A 16165-nucleotide genomic window follows, 5' to 3' on the forward strand; every position below is an offset into this window, starting at 1 on the left:
CCGCAAGACCCAAACTGCCTCTCATCTTTACTATGCCCTCCTTCACTCACTAGGCTCCAGCCGCACCAGCCTCTTTTCTGGTTCTTCAAGAATTTATGCTTCTTTCCTGACTTGATGTCTTAGCAATACTGTTTTCTCTTCCTGGGATGCTTAGATCATCACATAGCTGGTCTTTCTTGTCATACAGGGATCTATTTATTTATCAACCCTATAGTGAGGCTCTCCCTCATCAGAAAGATAAATGAGCACATCATATACCCCTCTCTTCCCACCACTGTCTTGTTGTTCATCACTATATCCCCAGTGCCTAGAATTATGTCTGGTGTGGAATAAGGAATCAAAAGATATTCATTGAATTGATGAATAAAAGAACAAAGAACATGTTTATCAACTACTTTTCTAAATGCTGCCTGCAAATACTAGCAGAATGCTTTGTATAATTGCTATCCAGCTAATTAACTAATAGGCATAGGTCTACTGATAAAAATCTCCTTAAACTAAAAAGATTTAGGAGACAGAATAACCCTTATCTAATTAGTTTCTTCATATAAACATTGAGATGAATTTATTATTTTTATTAACAACCAAACATTTTACATCCATTATCCCACAGGGATTTAATGAAACTACTTTTTCTATTGTAAAACTATCTTCATTTCTTATTTTTAATAACTAGAGGTCCTCTTGAATAGAAGAATATATAGTCACAGAAGAAATACAAATGGCCAGTAAAGAAATTTAAATGCTCCCTTCTCTACTGTAACCAGAAAAGGCAAAATAAAAAGGATGGTAATAAATTTGCATCCATCAGATTGGCAAAAATTGGAATTTTGAAAATATCAATTATTCATAAGAATGTGCAGAAATGGTCACTTACATAAATTATCAGAGGGAATATAAAATTGCAGATTTTTAAAAAGCAATTTGGCAATATCTACCAAATGCTTTCGATCTGCAATTTCACCTATAAGAACATATCTGGCAAAAACATTTCCATATGTGTCAAGAAGTTATTACACAGATATTCTTTAAAGGATTGGCTGTAATATAGAAAATATGAAAAAATAGTGCCCAACAAATGATAGTTAAGGCCTGAAACACTTCATTATTGGAATTCTATGCAGCCATTTGGAAAGATCGTCAAATCCTACTACTAAACCAAATAAGCATGTAAAAAAAAAATTATGGCATAGTAACATTCTTAATGTTTATGTGTATGTATGTTTGTATATAAGCATATACTAGAGAAAGGATATACACAAACTATGGACGTGGTAATGTATCTGAAAAGTAATAGGAATGAAAAGGACATAAGGGGTAGCTTTCACATCTTGCTGTGTATGCTTCTGTACTGTTTTCAAGCATCTGGTATATAACTTTTAAATATAGAGTACAGATTTAAAAAAAGGTAACACAGTTTCATTGTAGAGAACTGAAAAATAGAGAAAAGTTTAAAAATAAACACTAACAGAACTTGCCCATGGTTCTGGTGTAGTTTGTACATCCTTGATTGCTATTCTGTTATTCCCAAATAAATCCACTTTTGCTAGTAAAAATAAATTAATTAAAACAACAACAACAACAACAGGGGGTCCTGGCTGGCTCAGTCAGTAAAGCATGCAACTCTTGATCTTGGGGTCATGAAGTCAAGCCCCAGATTGGGCACAGATATTATTTAAAAAAAAGAAAACAACAACAATATAATACTCAAAACTCATTAAAAAAATAAACACCAACAGAAAAGTTTAAAGATGAACACCAGAAATTATAACAAACCAAAATGTATGGTACAAAGAAACCTTGTCACTTTTTTAAATAAAAATAAAAAAGGTTGTACAAATTCATTCTTACTCCAGTACACACCAATTGCTTAACCTTTTTTTTCTTTTTTTTAAGATTTTATTTATTTGACAGAGAGAGAGACAGCGAGAGAGGGAACACAAGCAAGGAGAGTGGGAGAGGGAGAAGCAGGCTTCCTGCTGAGCAGGGAGCCAGATGCAGGGCTCAAACGCAGGACCCTAGGATCCTGACCTGAGCCAAAGGCAGACACTTAACAACTGAGCCACGAGGTGCCCCCCAACTGCTTAACCTTAAAAAATTAAATTTAGAAAATCATGAGTACTTAAGTAACACTTAAAAAATACTATAAACATTAATGCACGTATTTTTCATATTTTTCAAATGTTTCTTCATGCATATTAAGGAAATCAATACAGCTAATCATTACACATACTACAAAATAGGAGATTTTCCTCTTTCCCTAGACCTAGGGACAGTAATGAATTATTACACCAGTTCATGTATTAGGCTCAACCAAAGCATCTAGAATTTTTTTTTTTGATACCAAAAAATTAGACCCTCATGGAAACAATTTTAAACCAAAAATAAAAGTAGGCATTTATAAAAAATTCAGAGCCAACATCACTTTGTGGAAAAAAGACTAAAATGCTTTCCCTATAGGATCAGGATCAAAACAAGGAAGTCTAATTTTGCCACCTCTAATTAACACTGTACTTGAGATTCTAGCCACTGTAATTAGGCAAGAAAAAAATAAATAAAAGGAATCCAGACTGGGGGCAGGGGATGGGGTAAAACTATCTATCTGCAGATGGCATAGTCTTGTACATAGAAAATCCTAAGAAATCAACTAAAAACTATTAGAACTAATAAGCAAGTAAACAAGATGGCAGGACACATGATCAATGTAGAAAAATCTACTGCAGTTCCATACACTAGCAATGGATAATTAAATGAAATTACAAAAACAATTTCCATTACAACAGCCGTAAAATGTATACTTAGGAATAAATCTAACAACAAAAAAAAAAGTTCAAGGACTGTACCCTGAAAACTTCAAATTACCAATGAAAATATTGAGAGAACATAAATGGAAAGACATTTCATATTCACATATTTGATGACTTAACATTAAGACAGCAATACTCCCAAGCTGATCTCCAGATTTAGTGCAATCCCAATGCAAATCCAAGCTGCCTTTTTGCACAATTTGGCAAGCTGATCCTAAAATTCATGTGGACATTCAAAGGACCCCTCTCCCCCTCTATAAAAAAGGGGAAAAGATCAAAGCAATGTAAAAGAACAAAGCTGAAAGACTTGCACTTCCTGGGGCACCTGGGTGCCTCAGTCATTAAGCATCTGCCTTCAACTCAGGTCATGGTCTAGGGTCCTGGGATTGAGCCCCACATCGGGCTCCCTGCTCAACAGGAAGCCTGCTTCTCCCTCTCCCACTCCCCCTGCTTGTGTTCCCTCTCTCACTGTGACTCTCTCTGTGAAATAAATAAATAAAATATTTTAAAGAAAGACTTGCACTTCCTGATGATTTCAAAACTAGAATAATCAAGCCTGTATGGTACTGGCAGAGGATGGACATGTAAATCAATGGACTAGAACTGACAGACCAGAAATAAGCCCTCACATTTATGGTCAGTGCCTTTTCAAAAAGGATGCCAATAAAATTCAATGGAGAAAGAATAGTTTCTTTAACAAATGATGTTGGCACAAATGGCTTTCCATACAAAAGGATGAAGTTGGACCACTTTCTCTCACCATACACAAAAATTAACTCAAAATAGATCAAAGACCAAAATGTAAAAGCTAAAACTATAAAACTCCTTTAGAAAAAATATAGGAATAAATCTTTGTGATGTTCAATTAGGTAAAGTCTTCTTTAAAACTAAAAATTTCTGTGCACTAATGGATGTCAACAAAGTGATACAATGGGAAAAAATTTTTGCAAATCATGTATCTGTACCATAATTTAATTGCTCCCCTATTCACTGTACTTAGGTTGTTCCCAGATTTGTTTTTTTTTAACCAGGTTGGCATCATTCCTCCCATTTTACAAGTAGAAAGATGAGAGCTCAAAAAGGATAAGTGAACTGCTTAACAATGCTCTGCTACGAAAGCACCAGAATGAGTACCTAAATCCACATCTGTATAATTTCTAGTCTTTGCTTTTTCCTTCACAGTGGCTATCTACCCAGTCAACCCAAGACAGAAGATCTGCCAACCAGATAGGAGTCTTTTGGTTGTTCTGTTAACACTTCACCCTAGAAATTTTCCTTCTTATGGGTCCACAGACCATGCTCAAAAGCTAAGTGACTTGTCCAAAGTTTACACTGTTAGAATGACCTAAGTGGTTACAAACAAGTTACCTAGGGAAGAATCCGTTTTTTTTTTTTGCACTACATTAAAACTGACTCTCCCGAATACAAGAGTTCTTCTTTCTAGAAGAAATGTCACAGGCATATTAGTAACCAAAATATATAAAGAACTCTAAAGATTTAACAAGAAGAAACCCCAATTTTTTAAAATAGGTGAAGGATGTGAATAAACATTTTCCAAAAAAAGATATATAAATGTCCAATAAACATATGAAAAGATGCCCAATATCATTAGTCACTAGGGAAATGCAAATCAAAAGTACAAGGAGATATCAGAACAAATATAATAAAAAAGACAACAATTGCCAAGGATATGCAGAAATTGAAACCCTCATATATTGCTGGTTGGAATATAAAAGTGATGCAGCCACTGAGAAAAACAGGTTGGCAATTCCTTAAAATGTTAAATATAGAATTAGTACATGACCCAGAAATTGCACTCCTAGATATATACCCAAGAGAAATAAAAATGTATCTCATGAAAAAAAAAAAAATCTCATGCAAAAACTAAACACAAGTGTTCATGGAAGCATAATTCATAATAGTCAAAAACTGAAAACAACTGAAATGTCCATTAACTGAAAATAAAATGTGGATATTCATACAATGGAATACTAGTTTGACCTAAGAAGAAATTACTGATGATACATGCTACAACATAGATGAACCTTAAAAACAGTATGCTTAAATGAATTTAGTCAGTCATAAAAAGTCATGAATCATATGATCCCATTTATATGAAATGTCCAAAATAGGCAAATCCATAGAGATAGAAAGTAGATTGGTGGTTGCCAGAGACGTGCAGAGGTGAGAATGGGGACTGACTACTAACAGGCCCTGAGTTTCTTTTTGAGGTGATTAAAATGTTCTAAAATTAGTGGTGATGGCTGCACAACTGAATATACTAAAGGCCACTGACTGTACCAGTTAAAATTAGAGTATACTTCATGGTAGGTGAATTATATCTCAAAAAAGATGTTATTTTAAAAACTAGAAAAATTTAATAACATAAAACTGAAATGTTTGTGTTTATTTCCTTTATGTTCCTTATGAAACACTAAAAGTTATGAAAATAAAAGAGTCATGACTGACTTTTTGCGGACTTTCTCAGGCAAACAAGTTCTAGTCCACTGAGCACATGAACCGTGTTTGTCTTCATGTTTCACTGAACCACAGCCTGATATGTGTTTTTGAAGAGAAAAAAAGAAAGATGGTAAGAAGAGTAGAGGGAAAGTTTAACACTTGATCTGCGCAAAGGCACATTCTTTTGATTGGTCCAGCTCTAGTCATTACAAATTTATTCATAAGCCAAAATTAGACCCTATTAATATCAGAAGGATTTTTTTTTCCGAAGTCTAAGGTGTTGGATATTTTCTTATACAAATCAATTTAACATCACTTGTTGGCTATCTATTTCCTATCACATGCTGTGGTAAGTGCTTAAGAGACACTAAGATTAAAAAAGAACCCCATGGGACTTACAATCCAGTGGCTGAAGCAAAAACAAAATATTATGTAAATTTTCATCAAACTACACAAGCCAGAAGCAGAATAAGTCAAAGTACTAAAGGGGGTGGGGGGGGAAGGTCCACACAGAATTCCATACCCAGCGAAAATATCTTTCAAAATGGAGACTTTTTCCGGACAAATAAAACAGCAGATCTGCATTATAAGAAATGTTGAAAGCCACTTCTCTCACTAGAGGAAAATACTACATCAAAACTTAGATCTACATAAAGGAATGAGAAATGTTTGAAAAGGTATAAATTAAAGCAGATATAAATGATTTTTCTCATTTTTTAATTTCATGTCTATAAATAACATACATAAGTTATATATATATAGAAACAAGACACATGACAAGAATGGTACATAAGAGAAGAAAAAATGTAGGCATACTCTTTTGTCATATTATATTATACATGAAGGTAGACTGTGATAAATTAAAGATGTATATTATAAAACCAGAAAGGAAATCTTTGTGACCATGAGTTTTGGGGTGGCACAAAATACATGAAATCATAAAAGAAAAAAATTGCTATATTGGACTTCATCAAATTCTGCTCTTCAAAGTTACTGTTAAGGAAAGGCAAGCCACACGATGAGAAGAATCATTTGCAAAATATTTGTAACTTGTATCTAGAATACAAATCTAGATACAAAGAACTTGTATCTAGAATACGTACAGAACTCTTAAAATTCAATAAAACAAATAACCAAATTCATAAAGAATATGCACAAAACATTTTAAGACACTTCACAAAAGGTACGAAGAGCAAACAAACATATGGAAAGATGCTTAACATTATTAGTCATTAGGCATTTGCAAATAAAACCATAATGATGTACCACTACACATCCACCAGAAGAACTAAGAACAAAGTGACAAAAACTGAAGTCTTAGTGAGGATGTGAAGCTACTGGAATGGTCATACACTGCTGACTAGAATGCAAAATGGTACCATTTTGGAAAACAGGCTGCTTATAAAGTCAAAAATCCACTTACTATACAACACAGCAATCCCACTCCTAATTTACTCATGAGAAATAAAAACAAAAGAACTATATTCAAATGTTCACAGCAGCTTCATTCATAATAGCCCAAAACTGGAAACTCAAATACTCATCAACTGGGTAATGATAAGCAAATTACTGTATATCCACGGAATGTATAAGGAAATGGAATACTACTCAGCAAAAAGGAAGAAACCACTCAAACGTGCAATAACATCGATGAATCTAAGTGAAAAGCACACACCAAAGCTTAATACCATATAATTCTATTGATAAGAAGTTTAAGAAAGGTAAAACAAATGTGACAGAAAGCAGAGTAGCAGTTGTCAAGGACCACAGGTAGAGTAGGGGACAAACTACAAAGGGGCCACAGGAAACGTTTTAGGGTAATGTTATCATGACTGTGGTGGTGATTACACAAGTTTATTTGTCAAAAGCCATTTAAATGTATATTTAAAATTGGTAAGTTATACCTTAATAAAACTGTTTTAATTAATGAATGAAACATGTCCAATATACTGCGGAGGAAGTGGGGGGGGGCAACAACTCAAATTAATGCAAGCCTGAATATGAGAAATCACTTCTGGATGAGATTAATGAAGATGACACCTCAAATATGGCTGGAAGAATGGCCAAGCAGGATTAGCCAGTTGAGAGAAGGGCATAAACTAAAGTGCAGGGCACCTGCAATTCCATGTTTTTTTAAAATAGTAAGGAGTCCAGTTTGTACTGTGATCAATATATACACACACACTGAGAAATAAGGGTAGTTTGGGTCCATCTCAGGTAAGGAATCTTAAGTGCCCAGCTCAAGAATCTGATTCTATAAGTATGTTTTATAGAAAAATGATAGAATCAAAGTGGTATTTTAAGATTAATTTGAATGCAGAAAATAGGAGAGGCTTGAAGAGGAAAAACCCAAAGCAATCAGACCCAACAGTAAAAACATAAAGGAGTTTCAAACTAAGTAAGAATAGATAAAGACCACTGCAAAAGGATCAATAGAACAAGCAATTCACAAGAACTGGGGAAGGAGAAGAGATTAAGTATTACTAAAGTTTTGGCACTGGGTGCCTGGGAGCAACTACTGTCACTTAAAACACATGAACATAGGCATACGTTAACAGTTCTTAAAACATTTTGGGGTGCCTGGGTGGCTCAGTCAGTTAAGTGTCTGCCTTCCGCTCAGGTCATGATCTGAGCGTCCTGGAATCGAGACCACCATTGCGTTCCCTGCTCAGCAGGGAGTCGGCTTCTCCCTCTCCCTCTGTGCAGTCTCTCTCCCTCTCAAGTAAATAAATAAGAAATCTTTAAAACCAAAACATTATGTAAACAATGTTAAAAAACAAAAGACAAACTCATGAAAAATGTTACGCCACAAAAAGTTAATACCTCTAACACACTGAAAGCTCTTATAAATAACAGAAATGAATCAAAAAATTAAAACATTCAATAAACAAATTAAAATAAATTCAGTCTTATTAAAGAAATGCAAATGAAAAAAATGGCAAATTTGACAACTCTAAGTGACGGTGGGACTGAGGAGATGAGCACTGGCACACTGTTGGGAAACAAAAATTGGTAAAAGCCTTCTGAAGGGCAATATGACACTGTATCAAAACTACAAATGTGTATACCATTTTTGACCCAACAATTTTACCTCCAAGAAATCCAATATATAGGAGATAGTGGAACAAATGCGCACACCAACTATTTGCAGTAGATACATACACATCTCAAAAATTTTAAAAATAAAAAACTAAGAGTCTAGCAAAATGGACTTGGCCAAACAAGTTACAGTACATCCATGCAACAAAATACCAGAAGCTAACAAGAACATACTACAGAGCATGGCATACAAAGTAGCACTGTAATATGTTCCCATAATTCCCAAGATTTACATAAAATTTTTGGTCCCTATGCATACATGCAGAGAAGAATCTAGAAGAATGTTTTTCAAAAGGTCAAAGATGATCATCTCAGGTGGTTGGATTCAGGAGGTCTTTTAATCTCTCACACTCTTCTGTACTAACTGAAAACTTCCACCTTGAGCCTGTAGTATCTTTGTAAACAGGTGAAAAATAATGAAGAGCAATATCAGAAAAAGGAATGACTCCAAGAAAGGTGAAATAATTAGTTTAATGTTAAATAAGTTTGGTGAGTCAATAAAATATCTCAGTGAAAGTACCCCTATGCAACTGAAAATGGCAGAAACAGAAAGGTGGAGAGGCAAGCAGCCCATTAACTACTTTCAGTTTTCAGTTCCTCTCACTACCTTTTTCATTTTCATTTTATAAATTCCAGTTTTTAAAAAAGCAAAGGGAAAAAAAGAAAAAGAGAGGGGCAAACCAAGAAACAGACTCTTAACTCCAGTGAACAAACATGGTTACCAGAGGGAGGGGGTCGGGGGATGGGCTAAATAGGTGATGAAGGTTAGAGCACACTTGTGATGAGCACCCGGTGTTGTAGGGAAGCACTGAATCACCATATTGTACACCTGAAACAATATTACACTGTGTGTTAACTAATTGGAATTTAAATAAAAAATAAAATAATAAATTCCAGTTTTTAATCTTCTAATCTACATTCATTTTGTTTTCCAAATATACTAAGAAAACTAGATTCTCTCAAAATTGAGATGTGTGGAAATTCAAGGAACAAAAGTCACCGCAAACAAGTAATACTTCTGATTCTAGCCTGATACTTTTCCTTCTAAGATCCACTTTAAAGCTTATAAATATCTATCTATAAAACAAAGCCAAGAAAAAGCAAAAATAACAATAAAATTCAAGTGGTATTCATAGAAAAAGTATAGAAGAGATTAAAATGATCTAAAATACGAATATTAAGCAATATTAATTTTCCACTGATTTTTCAGAAATAGCTACAATTTGAATTTCAGAGTTAGGAAATAAAGCTTGGTGTACAGTTTGTTCGGAAAATTTTCACCAAGAAAAACAGATCACTTATCTTGATTAGTACAGCAGAGTGCAAATATAAATACTGGGTCTGAATTTATTCTATATTCACACTAAAAGTGACTCCCAGCATCCTCAATTCAGTGAAGTAAAGCAGCAGCTGGAAAGAGGAGGTTCTTAAATTTTTTCCTTACAAAATAATCACTTCACCCATCCTAGAGTACATGTAAACCAAAATAGCAAGTAAGTTTAGAGATGCAACTGCAATCTGTGCATAGTTGGTTGCATTAATCTGTGGAGAAAAATGCTATTTAAATTAATTCAACCACTAATAAATACATGTTAAAATTTGTCCTCCAGGGGCTTACAGTCTAGTAGAGAAAATACAAATGTAGCCAGCCAAATAATCAGAATATTAAATAGAATTCTTTTAAAGCTCTATTACAAAGATAAAGCAAAGTGCCATAGGAATATAAGAATGAATTTTCTCTCCATGAATGGAGCAAGATCTCAAGGTGGTTGAATTGGAGCTGGGTTTTGAATGCAGAGCCCCAAGCAGAGAAGGGGGGCTAGGAAGGGCCTTTGTAAAAGAACAGCAAGAGTACAAATATAGAGAAAGAAAAGTTTTTCTGAAAATAGAATTCTGATAGAATGGGGCCAGATCATAAAAGGCATTACCTGACAATGCATTGAAAAGTCTGGACTTAATTCTATATAATGGAAGTGACACAATCTGACCAAGACTTTAAAAAAATTCTCCTGAAAAAGAATGAACTGAGAAGAAAAGCATGGTAACAGGAAGTCTGATTAAAAACAAAGGCCTGAACTGAGGAGCTGAAAATGGAAATGGGATAAATATTAGTGTTAGAACAAATATATGATAAAGACTATGTAGATGTAAATGCTGGGTAAAGTTTGGTCAGAGAAGGAGCAAAACACAAGGCCATCTTGAGAATGAAATAGGCGATTACAGGTTTGGTGACCTAAGACTTCACCTAAATTTCCACTCCTTCTGAGTGTTTCTGCATTTATTCTAGTATCCCATATACTTGACATTTTAAAAAAGCATTTTAAGCATGACATTCATCTAAGGATACTCCTGATTTATTTCTATTAAGTACAAATCAAATCAGTAGCATTTTATGAGTTAACAGGAGCTTTTTTATTATTCTGAAATGTCTTCATTCTATATATTCCTGAACACATTTTTTAGGACAATTACACTAAATAAACCATGGCAGAGGTACCCCATATCATACACAAGTAAATACTAGTAACTTCACTTATTTACACCTACTGGTCACCCATCTTTAGATTCGCAGGGTCTCTATACTATTCCATAACCGAGGCTTCTTAACAGAGGCTTCTGCTGCCTCTTAGAGGAATAGAATCTCCGCAAGTTCAGACAGAACCAATTAAAGATATATGTAACAACTTATTGTCCTGATTGTAACCGATCTGACTTGAGTGACTTTAGATCAAGATATCCCACTGCAAAAAAAAAAAAAAACTGTCAGTAACAAAGTATAAAGTTTTCAAGGAATGTTTTTAGACTCATATCATAAAAGCTACAAGTTAATGAGCCAAAAGAGTCTCTAGAAGAATTTGTTTTCTACAATCCTGAAAAAGCTGCAAAGAAGGGGGGAGGGGAATCAATACATAAATACCCTAACAGGAGATGAATTCTAGCAAAACAGATCACTACATGAGGTGGTCAGCTCCCTTGAATGCCCTGACAGTATCAATAACCAGTATCAAGTGCACGTTACTTCAATCAGCCCGGGGTTTGAATCCAAGCTGACCTTGGAACAAATCACTTAACTTTTTAGAGCTTCAGTTTCCCAATCTATGAACAGAAATGTAGGGGGTGAACATATGTTGTTAAGTATTTATCAATACCTGGCACACAGTAAAACCCAAACGTCAATACCATTCCCTCCCTTTAAAAACACCTCTACTACACTCCCACATTATAGGGTCAGTCAGCAATATTATGTGACTTCCCACACCCCGATAGTCACAAGGAGTAAAGAAAATGAGGTAAACTGGTTATAGAAACAAATGTAAAGCTAAGGCGGGACTGATGAAATGAAAAGCATGAACAGAAGACGAAAGCCTAGAGCAGACAGTGAATTAAAAGTCAATAGGAGAGGATTTACTCTAGGAACTAACACCAAGAAAAAATCTTCATACTATGGTTTGAATACTATTTTCAATGTGCATGCAACTCCTTAAAATATCTACACTGACAGTTCATTAATACAGAAGGTCCATGTGGGCTGATAAAAGATCATACTGCTCTTTCTTACACATGGTCTCTATTAAATACTTATGCAATCTAGGCCCACAATATTTCATAGGCTCAGTAAACTCCATCATCCCTTCATTTACCCATTCAACAATTATTAAGCGACGACTTGTGCCAAATACTATGCTGAACACTAGTAATACAACGGTTGGTTAAGACAGTATAGCTGCCTTCACAGATCTAGCAGTCTATTCATTAAATAATATGGGCCACTTAAGACATTACTAAACTCTAAAAGTAAGTAAAACTTTTTGCGTTAAACTGGACAAGTGAGTTCAATGAATTGTTCCTAAACAGTAGTAACACATTTGTTGTATTTAAAAATCTTAAATTTTTCCAATCAACAATGTTAGGTGTAAATTCTGGGCCCCATATTTTAAGGACAGTTGACAAACCAGATGTAATGTGAAAAATGTGAAAACCGTACCTCATGACAAATGAAGTTTTTGGCCCAGAGAAGACTCAGAAGACATGGCAAGTGTCTTACATTTTAAAGAGGTAGCAGCATACAAGTTTGCTCTGGTTAAACTTGAAGCAATGGGTAGAAAGTTAATATGGAGGTAGATTTCTGTTTCAGTGTGAAGAGTTCCAATAATTCAAACTATTCGGTAATAATTCAACCACATTACATTTCCATAATAATCTACAGTATTTCTTTTCATACTTTACAAAATATAAATTTCCATGTAATCCTTGAAATAATACAAAAAAAAAAAAAAAAAAACCCAAGTATTTCTCTGTTATAGTTTAGGAAACTGAGTTTCCAAGGGAGGGTCTTGCTAAGATACTGGGCAAAGCAGGTCTAGAACTCAAGTCCCAAATCTAAAGGAACAGGCTGTCCCACAGTAATGTCTTTCCACGTCTAGATGTATTCAGGCACACACCAAATGGACAGCTGTCCGGAATGTTGGCCAAGATACTCTAAAGCTTTGTCCAAATCCAATCCTTTAGAAATACCGGTGGTCAGTATAAAAACCATGAAAAGATTCAGCAACGAATGGTCCTCTAAATGCAAGCTTCATGAGGGCAAGGACCTCACCTTCCTTCATGGATCTATTCCAGTCCCTAGAACAGTAACTGGCATATGATGTGCTAAGTATTTGCTATATACGAATAATACTAATCATACATACCACTACTACACGAAATATATACATAAAATACATAGCACTATTAAGGACAGGAACTTGCTAAAGTATCCAGCAACTAAAAATTCAGATAAACACAAACTCTATTCTTAAAATTGCATCATACACTCAAAGTTGCTATCTGAAGTCCTGAAACTTAACCTAATCAGTTTTCAAAAACAGTGTCAACTGCAAAAAACAAGCAACAATAACAAAAATGCAAACCTTCTGGCAAACCTAAAATATTTTAACTAAAAGCAAAATGCAAGGTCTTTACAAGATATGAAGGCTAAATTTGGGGAAATGAATTTTCAGCGTTGACAGACCTTTACTTAAAGCATCAACTAGCATTTTAAGTGTGCATGAACACTGTAAGAATGAAGAGATTTGCACAGCTGCTTTCATTTAAGGACAAACTCACACCCAGATCTCTACTTGAATCCCATCTTGACAAGTATTTACTAGGCTGACACTTCAAAGAGATCTGCTAATTTTAAAAGTATATGCATTGAGATTCAACATAATCTGCTTAGAGGTACTTGCATCCACTTGGCATTACTGAAAACTAAGACCAATAGGAAAACCACAACCAACGAAAACGTCATTTTTTAATACCCTAAACGATAAGACCTAGAATTTCCAGACAGCTCAAGGAACAGAACCTGCAAAATATTCGAAAGTTATTTTTAGTTTGTTTTGCTTAAAAGGTACGCATAGATCAACGTTCACACTTTTCCTGAATAGAATTATGTAATAAGGTGTAACAACCACATAAAAGATTTACTCCAATTTCACCAGATTATACCTTTTAAAGGTTTCTGAACAAAGATCGTTGATATCTAAAAATATAGCTAAACTTTGAAGTAAATGTAATTTAATGTAACAGTAAACTGTGATACCGTAAGGATGTACTAGACCATTCACTTGGTTACACCAATTAATTATATGTTATTAGCAACTGGATGTCATCACAAACCAACAGTGAAACCACAATCTTGTCTTTTTTTTTCAACACTTAAAAAACCACTCCGCAGAAGAATATAACAAAAAGGGCATCTTCCTTATCTTGAGAATTGAGAACTCTTAAGTTTCCACATAAGCTTCTGTCACATATTAAAATAAACTTCACAGAAAAGCTGCAAATTTTTCCATTGCTGTATTCATCACCTGCAACATTTGCAATCCATATCTAACTCTGACATCAGCAAGTGATTCCGATTCTCCTTTACAGTATGGGGGTCCGTTCCTAAGTCTCCAAAGATGAAACCTCTTCAGAGAGCTTTCAAAATCATGACAAATTAAACCACCTCTAGGTTTACCCAAAGAAAATTGCTGGAAATGCAAAGAGCAGTTGAGAGAAACCTGTTAATAGGTTAATGCAACAAGTTTAAAACTTTGAACTCTTTCTTCGAAATCTTTCCCGGCCAGAGGGAGGAGAACAAGTCTGCAGGACCTGTTGCTTTGTCCCTCCAACCCACTAAAAGGTGTCACGGGCGCGCGCAAACGCCTCGCCCTACTTGAAGCCCCGGCCTGAAGTTGGGTTTTCCAGTGCCGGCTGCAGACTTCGGTGGCTCCGAAGAGACCAGTCACCACTTTCCCTGCCTCCTGGGGATCTGGCCCGCGCAGCAGAAGACGAACGCAGCGGGGGGGGCGGGGGGGGGGCGGACTCACCTGATCACGGGGCTGTAGGGGCTCCGGGAGCGGCGCCAACTGCTGCTGCTGTAGGGGCTGGGGGACACGTCGCCGCCCCGCTCGTAGGAGCTGTGGCGGCTGTAGCTGGGGGAGCGGCGGCGGCTGTAGGGGCTCGGGGAGCGCGGCAGCCGCCGAGAGTACGGGCTGCTGCCACCTCCTGCCGGGCTGGGGGACTTGCGGCTCCTCAGGCCCTGCGAGGCCCTGTGGGACACCGGGCTGTCGTCCCGACCTCCCAGCGGGCTCAGGGACCGCTGCCGCCGCCTGTAGGCCTTGGGCTCGCTCTTGTCCTCCCGGTAGGCCTTGGGCGGCTCCTTGTAGGCCGAAGGCGGCTCCTTGGACGACTTAGTCCGGCTCCGGTGGGCCTTCAGGTCTCGATCTTTGCGGCTGCTGCTGCTGCTAGACGTGGCCGAGGCGCTTTTCCGGCGGCCGCCGCTGCTGCTGCTGCTGCCGCTCTTGGCGGCCTCGGCCCGCTCCTCGCCGCTGTGGCTGTGGCGGCTGCGGGACTTGGAGGCCTCGCTGCCGCCGCGCTGCCCGTCCCGCCGCCGGTGCTCGCGGTGGCGCTCCTTGCTGCGGCCGCTGCTGCTGCGGCGGTCCCGGCGGGGCCTGCGCTCCGACCCCTCCCCGCGCCGCTGGGTGCCGGAGGAGGAGGCCGGACTCCCGCCGCTGCCCCCCGTTCCCCCGGCAGCCGTCGCCGCCGTTGCCGCGCTGGCCCCCCCCAGCAGCAGCCCCTGCTCGGACTGGGAGCTCACATCCTCGTATTCCACCAGCGGGGTCACACCCCCGCCGCTACTAGCACCGCCACCGCCGTCCTGCTGCGGCTGGGGCAGCGAGAAGACCCGACGCTTCTCCGCCTCCTGCCCGGCGCGGGGCCCGCGGCGCCGCTTCTGCCGCCCTCCTGCGCGCCTCTTGCCTCTCGCCAGCCGCTTGACCTCCAGAGGGGGGCCCGGGCTGAAGCAAGAGGAGGAGGCCGCGGCGGCGGCGGCTGCGGCGGCGGCCGTGCCGGGAGCAGCCAGGAAGAGCAGAGGCGGCGGGGGCGGCGGCGGTTGCAGGAGCTGCGGCTGCAGGAGCGGCAACAGCAGCGGCGGCTGCTGAGGGGACAGGAATCGCCTCCGCTTGCGGCGTTCCTCCAACTTCTTCTCCGCCCAGCTCAGGCCCCCGCCTCCCCCCAGCGCCGTGTCCGAGCTGCTCGGCATCGCCTAGAGCCCGCCGCAGAGCGCGGCGCGGGTGCGGCCTCCTCCCGGGTCAGATCCTGGCCATCTCCCCCGCCGGAAACGGGAACTGCTGCGGCGGCGGAGGGACACCGAGCGCCAGGGCCGGCCAGAAGACGCGCCACGATAATCCGGGTCAGGACTCGGGTCCCTGGGTTCCAGGTCACAGTGGGGTATGCAGCGGCCTCCGGGCCTGAGGGAAGCAGGAATCCGG

General features: G+C 38.6%; 1 protein-coding gene across 4 annotated transcripts in view; it reads right to left on the reverse strand.

Annotated features, from left to right (window-relative positions):
* The window catches only part of CDK13 (cyclin dependent kinase 13), a 119097-nt gene extending 103011 nt beyond the window's left edge, over nt 1-16086 (reverse strand). For all 4 annotated transcript variants that reach the window (XM_027574448.2, XM_027574446.2, XM_027574447.2 and 1 more), the window contains exon 1: nt 14723-16086. In XM_027574448.2, the coding sequence (XP_027430249.2) occupies nt 14723-15936 (1214 nt within the window). In that variant the 5' untranslated portion in view covers nt 15937-16086. The remainder of the gene's footprint in view (nt 1-14722) is intronic.
* Nucleotides 16087-16165: the final 79 nt, after the last annotated feature.

The sequence above is a fragment of the Zalophus californianus genome, chromosome 12 (genome assembly GCF_009762305.2).
Source record: "Zalophus californianus isolate mZalCal1 chromosome 12, mZalCal1.pri.v2, whole genome shotgun sequence".
Lineage (NCBI taxonomy): Eukaryota > Metazoa > Chordata > Mammalia > Carnivora > Otariidae > Zalophus > Zalophus californianus.